The 15,429-nt window shown below is 42.9% G+C and overlaps 1 protein-coding gene across 8 annotated transcripts in view; it reads right to left on the bottom strand.

Moving 5' to 3' along the window:
• The window catches only part of cep112 (centrosomal protein 112), a 577,437-nt gene that overhangs the window by 436,361 nt on the left and 125,647 nt on the right, over positions 1-15,429 (bottom strand). For all 8 annotated transcript variants that reach the window (XR_011954852.1, XR_011954853.1, XM_072558882.1 and 5 more), the window contains exon 9: positions 3,056-3,142. Coding sequence is in view for 6 of the 8 variants with exons in the window: in XM_072558882.1 (XP_072414983.1) it covers positions 3,056-3,142 (87 nt within the window). In the remaining 2 variants the exon portion in view is untranslated. The remainder of the gene's footprint in view (positions 1-3,055; positions 3,143-15,429) is intronic.

Below are 15,429 nucleotides of genomic sequence, written 5' to 3'. Positions count from 1 at the left end.
CAGTTGGTGGGTTCCGAGGTGGAGTGGGAGGGGGAATTAAAGTGTTCAGCCATGGGGCGGTTGGGTTGGTTGGTGCGGGTGTCCCAGAGGTGTTCTCTGAAACGTTCCGCAAGTAGGCGGCCTGTCTCCCCAGTGTATAGGAGGCCGCAGTTGGTGCAGTCCTCACCTACCACCCCACCAACCTCCAGATACATCGAATCATCCTTCGTCATTTCCGCCACCTCCAAACAGACGCCAGCACCCCTATCCCTCTCCACCTCTATCAGCGTTCCGGAAAGACCATTCCCTCCGTGACTCCCTTGTCAGATCCACATCCCCCACCAACCCAACCTCCACTCTTGGCACCTTCCCCTGCAACTGCAAAAAATGCAAAAATTGAGCCCACACCTCCCCCCTCACTGCCCTCCAAGGCCCCAAGGGATCCTTCCATATCCATCACAAATTCACCTGCACCTCCACACACATCATTTACTGCATCCGCTGCACCCGATGTGGCCTCCTATACATTGGGGAGACAGGCCGCCAACTTGCGGAACGTTTCAGAGAACACCTCTGGGACACCCGCACCAACCAACCCAACCGCCCCGTGGCTGAACACTTTAATTTCCCCTCCCACTCCGCCAAGGACATGCAGGTCCTTGGCCTCCTCCATTGCCAGACCATGGCAACACGACGGCTGGAGGAAGAGCGCCTCATCTTCCCCCTAGGAACCCTCCAACCACAAGGGATGAATACAGATTTTTCCAGCTTCCTCATTTCCCCTCCCACCACCTTTTCTCAGTCCCAACCCTCAGACTCAGCACCGCCTTCTTGACCTGCAATCTTCTTCCCGTCCTCTCCGGCCTATCACCCTCACCTTAACCTCCGTCCACTTATCGCATTCTCAACGCCCCTCCCCCAAGTCCCTCCTCCCTACCTTTTATCTTAGCCTGTTTAGCACACCCTCCTCATTCCTGAAGGGCTTATGCCCGAAACATCGATTCTCCTTCTCCTTTGATGCTGCCTGACCTGCTGCGCCTTTCCAGCAACACATTTTTAAGCTCTGATCCCCAGCATCTGCAGTCCTCACTTTCTCCTATTCACAAACTTATCCAAATGTGTTTTAAATGTTGTATCTCCACCTGTATCTACCGCTCCCTGTGGCAGTTCTTTCCATACATGAAACACTGTCTCTGTAAAAAAAGTTGCCTCTGATGTCCTTTTCAAAATTTTCTCCTCTCACCTTAAAAATATGCCCTCTAGTTTTGAACTCCCCTTATTATTCACCTTATGTATGCCTCTCATGATTTTATAAATCTTAATAAGGTCACCGCCTAAACCTCGTACACTCCGGTGAAAAAAGTCCCAGCCTCTCCTTATAACTCAACCCACCATTCCTGGCAACATCCTGGTAAATCTTTTCTGAACCCTCTCCTTCCTAAAGCAAGATGACCAGAACTGCACACAGTACTATATAAGAGGCCTCACCAACACCCTGTACAACCTCAACATGACGTCCCAACTCCTATACACAAAAGGTCTGAACAATGAAGGAAAGCATGCTAAATGCCTTCTTAACCACCCAATCAAATTTCCAAGAATTAGTACTAGAATCCCTTGGTCTCTCTGTTACAACAGTACCCGGAACCATACCACTAATTGTATAAGTCCTGCCCTTTTTTGTTTTACCAATATGCAATACTTCACATTTCTCCAAATTAAACTCCACCTGCCATCCTCAGCTTATTGACCTAATTGATAAGTAACCTTCTTCACCTTTGGAAAGGCACCAACAATATAAAGTAGGAAAGGCCGCTACAGTTTTTGACATGCAAGTGGTAATGCTTCTGAACATGATGCCCAATACCCTGACATCAAGCTCTCCTCTCCTCTCCACCCCAGCCCAGGTTCACCCTTTGACCAAGAAGCAGGTCCTGGGCTGACTTCCCCCAGCCAGTCAACAGCTAGGCCTGGATGCCCGAAGGGATGGACAGCAGAATGGCGGCAAGATCCAAGGAATGTCGGATGCAGAACAGGAAGCTTCTCCTAGCCCTCAGTGATGAGGTGGCTTCCAGTGACCCAACATAGTGGCCCAGCATGACAGTCTCCTTCGGCAGAGGCATTCAGTCCAGCATGGCAGTCTTGTCCCAGCATGACGTTCTTGTCCCAAAATGGCAGTGTCATTCCAGTTCTACCTTCAGGGTATAACCAGCTTTCCTTAATCAGCTTTCCCCAAGCCCAGCCACTAACTGAATCACAATGAACTTTGTCTTAAGTTTACTTCTTTTTTTAATCATTATGTACAACTTCTGTATTAACAGAGGTGGCGTGGTGTGGTGACTTAGAAAGCTTTTCACTGTATTCTTTAGGTAAAAGTACATGACAATAAATTTCTATTCTATTCTATTCTATTCTATTCTCTCCCAGAAAAGCCAAGTGGTTTCCTGGAGACAGCCATGCACTGAGTAAATCAAACAAAGTTTTTTTGGTCTTTCAGAGGAAAATCAGGCAATGCTGACCAGTATATTCATTGAAAGTTTATTTTTTCCAGCTGTTTGGTTTACTGTGCAAAGCCTTTAAATTCTTTTTAGCAGTCACACGACCAGAATATACTGCAACTTCCTAAGTGCTGTGCAGTCATACACACATATCTTAGAAGGAAGAAAGACATTAGCTCAAACCGCTAACAGGAAAGATTGCTGTAATGACCCCACTCACAGGAAACAAGCAGATGGAGTTCCTTGAAATAGACGCAGAATCAGAAGTCCAAAGTATGTTGCCTTTAGAGAATCTCACAAGTGTATGACTGCATCACAGTCTAACAATAATCTCATCAAACACAGTTGTGAAACTTATATTCATTCAGGCCTTTATGTAAATTCACTTGACCAAGAATTTAGGCCTCCACTTATGTTAGCTTAGTGAAAGTGAGAAAATATTCCATCCAAGGCTGATTGAACTCCCAACTTTCTTTTCTTCCTCCATTTTTTTATTAGTCTGATGCCAAAATATTATGTTCTTACAGAAGCAATACCCTACAGCAAGATAAATTATTTTTAAAAACTTCTCAGTTTACCTTTTGAACATCCATATCATGCTTCTGCTGTAGTTTGAGCTTCTCCTCATGGAATTTTGCTTCCAGCATCTTTGTCTTCATTTCTATCTTTTGATTAAAAACAATTAAACAAAGCATGTTACTGAATCTGATTCCTACTTTAATTTAAAGAGAATGTCTAATCAAGCCACGGAATTTATCAGCACATGCTATCATTTTTCATGCAAAGTGTACTCATGATGAATTATACTCCAGATGTTAGAATAATACTTTAATATTTAATTTTGACAACATTTTACTTAATGTTTAATTCACAGAATTTATTTTAAAAAATCAAAAAATTATCATGTTTCTCACGATGAACTTCTTTGACTTTTAAGCTATAAATTATTTCACAATTTGTGATAATTTTATAATTTGCTGCTTGTTTCTCTGTTAGTGCCAGTCATTGCACTTTTCTTCAGTTCTTGAAGGCAACATGTTAGGATAGCCTCAACTGCATTGAAAGTAAATTTTAAATAAAGAAACTTGTACTTGTGGTAGGGCAGTAGGTATATAAACATTCTGTGGTTTATAAGCACTATAAACATTACAAACTGCCATGACAATGTGCATTCCTGGGAGAACAAAAGTGCCCATTCACAATTCCTTACCTCCACAATGAAGTGCCATATGATGGTGAGAAAAAACAAGAATCATATTTTAGCTTGGATATTTAGGCCTTAGAGAGAATGCAGAGAACAATTATTGGGATGACACCTGAGGCAGAACACTTCAATGTTAAGACGATGGAAATCAGGATTCTTCACTTCTCAGCAAAGCAGGCTACGCAGAGTAAAATGGAGCAGATAGGAGGAAACTCCAAGTGCTGGCAGAAGGGTCAGTAACCAACGGTGACAGGTTTAAGATAATTATAGAGTGGGAAAATGGAAGGACTTTGTTAGACTATAAGATTTGATTCAGAAAAGGTCGTCAGAAAGATTTTGGATACTTTACTGAAATTTTTAAATGAGAATTCAATATATGCTGGAAGAGGCAAAGAATTGCATGGCAATGGAAAACAGCAGGAAAGTGGGACTGCATGGATAGTTCTTTGAAAAGACCCAGCTCAAACCTCCTTTTCTGTAAAATTGCATAATTCTATGACAAAGTAACTCGTAGGAGATTTAGCAGGTGTTCACAGATACCTTGCCCTCCAAATGATCATCCATCATCTTCAGAGAAATGTTTGTTCATTTGCTACTACATGCAATGGAGAGCAATGCACCAACCAAACTACAACGGTACAACACCCTGCTACTACTTTACTATGCCGTAAGTAGTGCATTTCATCATTGAAACTACTTTAAATAGCAGCAGTGTTTAAAATCTTAAAACTGGAGTGGAACTTACTTAGCATAATGCATCACGTGTAGCAAAAGTGCCTGTGGCATGTACTGTCATTTTAATCTGCAATGTGATAAACATCCCCCCCCCCCGACAAAAACTTATTTGATCGTCTTGATTAACTCATCTTCAACTGATGCTTTGCTAATTTAATTTTCAACTCTGCTGCAACGTACTGCAACTTTGAGCATTTTCTGACAGTCATTTTTTTGTTTAGTTCATTCAATTCTCCTCTCATTACCAATTTCAATTATGCTTGTCTTGCACGTATTCATTTAAAAAAGAATAATCTATTTGATCTGTTTAGTTTCCTACATTATAAACATAGCTCAATGCATATGGGCACGTAATCATCTAATGCTAAGGCTCCATCTGCTTTGCGAAAGTGAGGGCTGCAGATGCTAGAGATAAGAATTGAGAGCATGGTACTGGAAAAGCTCAGCAGGTCAGGCAGCATCCAAGGAGAGGGAGAATCGATGTTTCAGGCATAAGCCCTTCATCAGGAATGAGGCTTGTGGGCTGAGGTGCTGAGAGATAAATGGGAATGTGATAGGTAGATGAAGGTAGAGGTCACTGGGAATGTAATAGGTAGATGAAGGTGGAGGTGTGGAGGTGATAGGTCAAAAAGAGAGGATGGAGCGGATAGGTGGGAAGGAAGATGGACAGGTCAAGAGGTGGGGATGAGGAAACTGGTGAAATCCAAATTGATCCCGTGTGGTTTTAGACTGTCAAGACGGAAGATGAGGCATTCTTCCTCCAGGCATCGAGTGGTTAGGGTTTGGTGATGGAGGAGGTACAGGGTCTGTATGTCCTTGGTGGGAGGGGCGAGTTAAAATGTTCGGCAACAGGGCAGTGGGGTTGGTTGGTGCGGGTGTACCAAAGGTGGCATTTAAATAGATGAATGCACCTCAGCTCTCCAATGGCCAAATTACTTGTGATATTGAGAATATGAAGGTCCAAAAGAAGAAATAGCTGATGGATAAAAATCTAACTTTAGGCACAACTGATAAAATCTCGAAATCTGTTTACTATTTTTGTTCTCCTCACAGTAATGTACACATTCAGTAACATTAGTTTTACGCCAAGAAACAGATTTACATAAAATGCTTATACTTGTATTCAAAATCACTTCCATAATTACTTGCATCATATTTTCCTTTTGCCTGGAATACCTATAAATCTATTATAATAGCATTAGTTCCATCTACAATGCAAGACTTTCCCAGACTATTCAGGTTATGTTTGCAGTTCATTTGAAGTCCATCTGTTCTGATCCTCTCTCAAAGGTTACAGTGGTTTTAATATGATTCATGGTTTGTAGGTGTCAGTGACGAAGTCGGCATTTATTGCCCATCCCCAACTGCCCATGTTCTACTATCTCCAATACTTCTGATGCATCAGAGTGGCTCACTAAGTCTTTTCAGAGACAATGCTGTGGATTTAGAGTCATACAACAGCCAGATGAGCTAAGGATGGACCATTTCTTTCCCTAAAAGACTCTAGCAAAAAAGCCTGTAAGTTCAGGGTCATTGTCGGTCAAAGAGAAGCCAGATCTTCTTCACTAACACCCAGAATAAAACAGCATTGATCACTATCTGTGGAGGCTAATAATATGCTTTCATGCATCTTTCTAAGGTGAATTTTTAACTAATCATGTTTTTTAAAAAATTCATGGAATGTGGGTGTCACTGGCTAGGTCAGCACTTTTTACACATTTATGACTGCCCTGAGAAAGGTCATAACCAGCTGCCTTCTTGAACAACTGCAGTACATGGGGTTTAAGGACATCTATCATGCTGTCAGGGAGAGAGTTCAGGATTTTGATCGAGCAACAGTGAAAGAAAGGCAATACAGTTCCAAGTCAGGATGGAGTGTGGTTTGGATGGCAATTTGCAGATGTTCCTAAGCATCCACTGGTTTTCTTTTAGGCCTCAGTAGATTTTTAGATGATACAGATTGCTATCACTGTGCATGAATGCTGACTGGAGCAAGTATTCAGGCAGTGAATGGAATGCTAATTATGTGGGCTTCTCCTGAATGGTTTCAAGTTGAGTGTTGTTAGGCCTGAAACCATCTTGGCAAGTGGGATATATTACATCATACTCCTGACATATGGCTTATAGATGGTGGACATGCTGTGGGGAGACAGGAGGTGAATTACTCTCATAGAATACCTAGCCTCTTGTGGCCATTGTATTTATATAGGTAGTCCAGTTCAGATTCTGATCAAAGGTAGTTCCCAGGATGTCCATTATGGTGGATTTAGTGTCTTGCATCTTCACGTGACTGCATTTCACACAACATTCATGAACCAAATTATATGCTAAAGATACTTTCTGTTACATTGCAAGAAGGACCAGATGGTCAAAATGATAACAGCTAAAGCTTTTTAAGGAGATGTTTACTTTACAGGAATACTAAGGTATTTCCCACTCAAATGGCCAATGACATTGATATGTCATGTGATCGGTGACTGTTCAATTGATAATCCAACATACTTCCATAAATACACAACATCCCTCCCCCTTTATGTCAGGGGTTCCTGCAATGAAGACATCCACAATCATTTATACAACAGTCAGTAAGACATTCTGGAGGATCTTAATGCTGTTGGCACACCTCAGATGTCAGTTTATTTTTCCCCATTGGCTTTAACCCCTGGTGTCTTATGTGCACCAGGAACATCATTTATTGCCATCTTTTCCTGAGATGACTGAAAGTTCAGAGGTTTAGACAATGTTGTGGCATTCTCCACCAAGATATTGTCTCCTTCAGATATTCCAGTTATTGTGCTGTCCTCAATTATATCCATGTCTCTATTTTTCTGTTAAAAATCATACAACACCAGGTTATAGTCCAACAGGTTTAAGTGGAAGCACACTAGCTTTCGGAACGACGCTCCTTCTATTTTTCTGCAAATTCATTCTGGTTACAAGGGTTGATATGCATGACTTCTCCATACTATATCATCTCTCATCTGTACAGTGTAGGAAACTGGTCCAGTCTGAGCTACAATGATGGCTGGTACCCATTTTTCACCAGTGGTGTAATTTATCACAAATACTTCTTGATCTTTTTTTGAAAACGTGATATTTGGCCTTGGTCTCTTGTTGAAAAACCTGATTCTATTATTCCTGTAAACAACATCCTTTGTCATGGGTGGTTTCAGCAAATCAAATGCTGAGCGCAATGGTGCTTTACCATGAGCAATGGCAGAGATCTTTGAATCAAAGTGGGTTTTGTTCTGGTATGTTAATAAAATTGGCTGAGTCTTTTGGACAGTGATCCTTGTTCTCGAGTTATCCTTAAGGATTGTTTCATGGTCTGAACAAACCTTTCTGCCAAACCATTGTAGCAGGATGATAAGGAGCTGATTGGCTATGTCAAATTCACTTCTGCTTCAGATAGTCGGTAAACTCCTGTGATATATACTGTGGACTATTATCACTAACGAGTTGATCCGCATAACCAAACCCCACAAAAATCTCCCCTCGTCTTCCAATGGTTTTCTCTGAGGATGTCATCTTCATGATGGCAGACTTAGGCCCATTTAGTATGTGCATCAACCACTATGAAAAACTTCTACCCTTCAAAAGTAGTCAATATGGATTAGCTGCATTGGCCTTTCTGGTTATCCCATGGGTGTGATGAGCAAATGGAGTTAGTTCGAGAACTTTTGCACATATTTCGGCCTTCTCCTTAATTTCAGAGTCAAGCCCGAGCCACCAAAAATAGCTTTTGGCTGCCTCCTTCATCTGACAATGTTACAGAGACCTTCATCCAGTTGGTTTAAAACACATTTCTTTAGCTGTAATGGAATGATGATCATCATTCCCCATTGGAGACATTCTGCTGGTATGGATAGTTCTAGCTTCTGTGTGGTACAGTGCTTCATTTCTGTGCCACAATCATCAAAACAACCCCAAAGTACCATGTCCATCACATTTAACAGTAGTGGATTATTTCCACTTTACTCTCAACTTGTCCTGTGTTACTGGAGTATTCTCTACTAGTTTAAAGCAGAAAATGTCAATATAAGGGCGGGTTGTAATCGACTTCTTTGACACAGGTAGTCTAGAAACTAGATTGTCAATACTTAACTGCATATGTGTGCGCTAATAGCAAACATACATACCTCTGCATACAGCCTGCTGATATAGAAGGCATTCCTGTATGAGACCCAAATATTGTGGTCAACTGTGGCACCTTCTCAACGGCTTTCTGGAAATTTGAATAGATCATATCCACTGGCTCTCCTTTGTCCAACTTACTTATTACTTCCTCAAAGAATTCTAACAGTTTCATAAAGCATGACCTGCCCTTGACGAAGACAAGTTGACTCATCTCTATTTTATCATGCACTTCCATGTACTCTGCCAACTCATCCTTAATAACAGACTCTAAAATCTTGCCATTAACTGAGGTTAACCAGCCTATGATTTCCTGTCTTCTGCCTCCCTCCCTTCTTAAACAGGTGTATTATTTTAGCCATTTTCCAGTCCTTTGGGGCCCTTCCTGACTTCAGTGATTTTTGAAAGATCACGACCAATGCCTCCACAATCTCCACAGCTATCTCATTCAGAATCTTGGGATATAGTCTGATCAGGTGATTTATCCACCTTCAGACTTTTAGCTTCCCCAGCACCTTATTTTTAGTGATGACCACTACATTCACCTCTGAACCCTGACTCTCTTGAGGTTCTGGTATGCTGATGTCTTCCACGATGAAGAGTGACACAAAGTACCTATTCAGTTCCTCCACCATTTCTTTGTTCCCAATTATTACTTCTCCAGCCTCATTTTCCAAAGGTCCAATGTCTACTCTTGTCTCTTTTTTATGTCTAAAAAAAATTGTAATCTTCTTTTATATTCCTAGCTAGCTTGCCCTCAAATTTCATCTCCCTTCTTATTGTTTTTTGGTTGTCCTCTATTCGTTTATAAAGGCTCTGACTTCCCACGGCACGGTGGCACAGTGGTAAGCACTGTTGCCTCACAGCGCCAGAGACTCGGGTTCAATTTCCGCCTCAGACGACTGACTGTGTGGAGTTTGCACATTCTCCCAGTGTCTGCGTGGGTTTCCTCTGGGTGCTCCGGTTTCCTCCCACAGTCCAAAAATGTGCAGGTTAGGTGAATTGGCCACGCTAAATTGCCCATAGTGTTAGGTGAAGGGGTAAATGTAGGGGAATGGGTCTGGGTGGGTTGCGCTTCAGTGGGTCGGTGTGGACTTTGTTGGGCCGAAGGGCCTGTTTCCACATTGTAAGTAATCTAATCTAATCAATCTCACCATATCGTATGCTTTTTTCTTGTCAGACATGGTTGCCTCATCCTCCCCTTAACGTATTTCTTCTTTCTTGGGATGAATGTCTGCTGTAGCTCCCAAATAATCCCCAGAAACCCTTGCCCTTGCTGCTCTGCCATCTTCTCTGAGCATCCCTCCTAATCAACTCTGGCCAACTCCTCCATCACATCTTTGTAGTCATCTATATCAACTGTAATACCATAACATCTAATTGTGGCTTCTCCTCTCATATGAAGCTTATCAAATTATGGTCACTGTCACCTAGGGGTTCCTTGGCCTTAAGCTCCCTCATCAAGTCGACCTCCTTACGCATCACAAATATAGCCTGTTCCCCAGTGGCTATATTACCAAGCTGCTTCAAAAGCCATCAAATACACGTCACAAATTTCTTTTCTCAGGATCTACTACCAATTTGATTTTCACAGTCAACCTGTATATTAAAGTCCTCCATGATTATTGTAATAGTACTTGTCTTTACTTTTTTTTCCCATTTCCAGATTTCCTGCTGCCCATCGTGACTCACACCTGCCTCTGTTAATATTTCATTCTCAGTCAAGTCTTTCAGCCCTCACCCTCAACAATTTATCCTTCGAATTCTCCCACTTCATTCACACCAAAGAGGTATCCTGGGCACCTGTGGGTCTCAGCTATGCCTGCCTCTTCGTCGGGTACGTGGAACAGTCTATCTTCCATAGCTACACCGACACTATTACCTACCTTTTCTTCCACTACAACGCCATCTCGTGCTCCCACGTGGAGGTTAAACACTTCATCAACTTCATGAACACCTTCTACTCTGACGCCAAGTTCACCTGGACCATCTCAGAGACCTCCCTCCCCTTCCTGGGACCTCTCCAGCTCCATTTCCAGCGACCAACTCAACATGGACATCTACTTCAAATCCATCTGGACTATACCTCCTCCCAATCTCCACATCCTGAAAAAACGCAATCCCTTATTCCCAATTCCTCTGCCTCCGCCACATCTGATCCTAGGAGGTCCAATTCCACTCCAGAACATCCCAAATGGCCTCCTACTTCAGGGACCACAATTTCCCCTCCACGTGGTCAACAATGTCCACGCAGCCCATCTCCTCCACTTCCCGCACCTCTGCCTGTGAACCCCACCCCTCCAATCACAACAAGGACAGAACCTCCCAGTCCTCACCTTCCACCCCACCAATCTCCAGATATAACGCATCATCCCCCACCATTTCTGCCACCTACAGTCAGACCCCACCCCTTTTAGCATTCTGCAGAGACCATTACTTCCACAAATTCCTCGTTAGGTCTACGCCTCTACACCAACCCACCCTCCACTCCTGTCACTTTCCCTTGCCACTGCAAGTAGTGTAAAACCTGCTCCTGCATCTCCTCCCTCACCTCCATCCAAGGTCCCACAGGATCCTACCACATTTAGCAGAGATTTTCCTGCACCTTCAAACACCTCATTTACTGTGTCCATTGCTCTGGATGTGGTCTCCTGTACATTGGGGAGACAGGACACCAACTTACAGAACATTTCAGCGAACATCTCCGAGACACATGCACCAATCAACCCTATTGCCCTGTGGCCGAACACTTCAACTCCCCCTCCTACTCTGCTAAGGACATGCAAGTCCTGGGCCGCCTCCACCCCTAAATTCTAGCCATGCAACACTTAGAGGAAGAACACGTCATCTTCCGACTTGGGACCCTCCAACCATAAGGCATCAGTGTCAATTTCACCAGTTTCCTCATTCCCCCCTCCCCCCACGTTATCCCACATCCAACACTCCAACTCGGCACCGCCCTCTTGAACTGTCCTCCCTGCCCATCTTCCTTCCCACCTATCTGTTCCACCCTCCAATCCAACCGATCACCACCATCCCCCACCTTCATGTACCTATTGCATTCCCAGCTACCTTCCCCCCCATCCCCACCCCCTTCCCATTTATCTCTCAGCCCCTTTGCTCTCTCCTCCCCGCCAACATTCCTGATGAAGAGCTTACACTCGAAATATCGACTCTCCTGCTCCTCAGATGCTGCCTGACCGGCTGTGCTTTTTCCAGCACTATACTTTTTGATTTTTTCAGCCCTGATCCTACTATTGATTTCTGCTTCAGTCACCGTACAAGATCTAATCATTTCTGCCCTCAATATTTAATCAATATTAAATCACAAATGCTCTTATTGCATTGAAGCACAAACAGGAAAATCACTGGTACGTACTCATAGTACAAAGTGTAGTATGCATAGCTACAAAAGTAAATGACTGCATTCACGGTTCAAGGAAGAAATACAGAAGAGTTTGAAAACACAAAAATGATGTCAAGTGTCCATTACGAGACTCGCTGAATCTAAGGTTCAGATACAGTTATGACTAAATCTTGATCTATTGCCAAAGTGAGCTGGTTGCTTGCTTTACAATACCCAAGCGGGTTAGATTTATAAAGGATAGGAATAAAACTTTCATTTTGTCAGGTCTGCCTGTGGAAAATATCTAGCTGCAAGATACTGTCAAATGGCAGGAACAAAGGGTAAGGCAAAGATTATTGATTTTCTACCTATTACAAACGTATTCTAGGTCTTGTGCAAAAGTGGAGAAATTAAACTTATAAAAGGCAGATTTCAACCAATTGTGAGAAAATATCAAAAACAAGTTGACTTGAATTCACGTAGTCTCAACAAGTGCCATCTGTAATAACCAGCATTGTCAGTTACTCTAGATCACTGTGCATAAGTCTATCTTTGGAACTTCTAAAAATGGAAATAACTATGTATAAAATTTGAGGAAGCATGCATCGTCACCATTTCAAATGGGGAGAAAAATAATGCTGGTAATTTATGTCAAATTAATGTAGCACAGTTTATTGAAAAAATTCCATGAAAATACCCTCGCATATCTGGATTTCCAGAAGGCATCGAACAAGGTGCGGCACAAAAAGCTAATGTATAAGATAAAGGTGCACAGCATTGCAGTTGATGTATTAGCATGGATAGAGAATTGGTGAACTAACAGAAAGCAAAGAATTGCGATAAATGGGTGTTTTTCTGGTTGGCGATCAGAGGCTAGTGGTGTGCCCCAGGGATTAGCATTGGAACTGCAATTATTTACAATTTATATAGATGATTTGGAGTTGGGTACCAAGTGTAGTGTGTCAAAGTTCACAGGTGACACTGAGATGAGTGATAGAGCAAAGTCTGCAGAGGAACATAGATAAAGTGAGTGGGCAAGGGTCTGGCAGATAGAGTACAATGTTGATAAATGTGAGGCCATCCATTTTGGCAGGAACAACAGCAAACTGTTAAATAATGAAAAATTACAGCATGCTGCTGTGCACAGGGACCTGGGTGGGCTTGTGTATGAATAACAAGTTAGTTTGCACGGGCAGCAGCTAATTAAGAAGGTAAATGCAATACTGACCTACACTGCATGAGGGATGGAGTTAAAAACAGGGAGATTATGCTGCAGCTGTATAGGGTGCTGGTAAGGCCACACCAGGAGCACTGCATGCAGTTTTGTTCTCCTTATTTGAAAGGGATATATTGGCAAAGGAGGGAGTGCATAGGAGATTCACTAAGTTGATTCCAGAGTTGAGGGTTGGCTTATCAGGAGAAATGAGTAGACTGGCACTATACTAATTTGAACTTAGAAGAAACATTAAATTTAAAGGGGAGATTGTTTCCACTGACGGGGGAAATTTGAACTTAGGGGCATAGCCTCAAAATAAGAGGGAGCAGATTTAGGACTGAATTGAGAGGGAACTTCTCCACCCAAAACGTTGTGAATCTGTGCAATTCCTTGCTCAGTGAAGAAGTTGAGGTTACCCCATTGAATGTTTTCAAGGCAAAAATAGATAAACGTTTGAACAATAAAGGAATTTAGGGTTATAGTAAGCAGGTGGGTAATCGGACATCTCTCCACCCCCCGAGGCTTCCAGCCTCATTCCTGATGAAGGGCTCCTACCCAAAACGTTGATTTCCCTGCTCTTCGGATGCTGCTTGATCTGCTGTGCTTTTCCAGCACCACTGTAATCTTGACTGTAATTTTCAGCATCGGCAGTCCTCACTTTTGCCTCGGCAGGTAAGTGGAACTGAGTTCATGAGCAGATCAGCTATGATGGTATTGAATGACGAAGGAGCTTCAAAGGGCCAGGTGGCCTACTCCTGCTCCTAGTTCTTATGTTATGTATCTGCTGCCCTTGTGCTTCTAAGATGGAAGTGGTCGTGGGTTTGGAAGTACTGTTTGGGCAACTTTGGTGAATTTCTGCAGTTCATCTTGTAGATATTACACACTGCTGCTATTGAGCTTTAGAGGTGGAGAAAGTGGATGTTTGGGTATGTGGTGCCAATCACGGGACTGCTTTAAACTGGATGGTGTCAAGCTTCTTGAGTATTGTTGGAGCTGCACTCATCGGAGTATTCCATCACACTCTTGACTTGGGCCTTGTAGATGATGGACAGACTTTGAGTCTGGAGATGAGTTACTTTGCAGTATTCCTAGCTTCTTACCTGCTGTTGTAGCCAACATGTTTATGTGGCTAGTCCAGTTGACTTTCTGGTCAATGGTGACGTCCAGAATGTTGATAGTGGGGGATTCAGTGATGGTAACACCATTGAATGTCAAGGGTGGTGGTTAGATTGTCTCTTCTTGGTGTTTGTGCAGTGCGAAGTTACTTGCCAGTTATCAGCCCAAGTCTGTTCAGATCTTGTTGCATTTGAACATGGACTGCTTCAGTATCTGAGGAGTCACAAATGGTGCCGAACATTGTACAATCGACAAACATCCCCATCTTATGATGGAGGGAAGATCAGAGATGTCCTGGGGTTGAGATGACTGACCTTCAACAATCAGTGCCACCTTTCTTTGTGCCAGATATGACGCCAACCACTGGAGAGTTTGCCCCCTGATACCCATTGATTCCAATTTTGCGAAGGCTCCTTGATGCCACACAGTTAAATGCAGCCTTGATGTCAAGGTCTGTCACTAACATTTTCACCTCTAGAATTCAGTTCTTTTGTCTATGTTTGAACCAAGGCTGTAATGAGGTCAGGAGCTGAGTGTACCTGGTGGATCCCAAACTGGGCATCACTGAGCAGGTTATTGATAAGCAGGTGCTGCTTAATATTACGACTGATGACTACTTCCATCACTTTACCAATGATTGAGAGTAGACTGATGGTGCAGTGATTGGCCAGGTTAGATTTGTTCTGTTTTTTATGTACAGGACATACCTGTGCAATTTTCCACATTGTTTGGTAGATGCCAGTGTTGTCACTGTACTGGAGTAGCTTGGCTTGGAGAGCAGCAAGATCTGGAGCACAAGTCTTCAGTACTATTGCAGGAATGTTGTCAGGGCCGAAAGGCTTTACAGCATCCAGTATCTCCAACCATTTCTTGACGTCATGTGGAGTGAATCGAATTGGCTGAAGACTGGTATCTGTCATGCTAGGGACCACTGGATGAGGTCAAGAAGGATCATCTATTTGGCACTTCTGGATAAAGATCAGCCTTATCTTTTGCATTGATGTGCTGGGCTCTTCCATCATTGAGAGACTGAGGATATTTGTGGAGCAGCCTCCTCCAGTATGTTGTTTTAACATTCCATCACCATTCATGACTGGATATGGCAGGATGGCAGAGCTTAGACCTGATCAATGGGGGAGATACTAAATGAATATTTTGCATCAGTATTTACTGTGGAAAAGGATATGGAAGATATAGACTA

The sequence above is a fragment of the Chiloscyllium punctatum genome, chromosome 39 (assembly GCF_047496795.1).
Source record: "Chiloscyllium punctatum isolate Juve2018m chromosome 39, sChiPun1.3, whole genome shotgun sequence".
In the NCBI taxonomy this organism is placed as follows: domain Eukaryota; kingdom Metazoa; phylum Chordata; class Chondrichthyes; order Orectolobiformes; family Hemiscylliidae; genus Chiloscyllium; species Chiloscyllium punctatum.
This window is presented reverse-complemented; position numbering and strand designations above follow the sequence as displayed.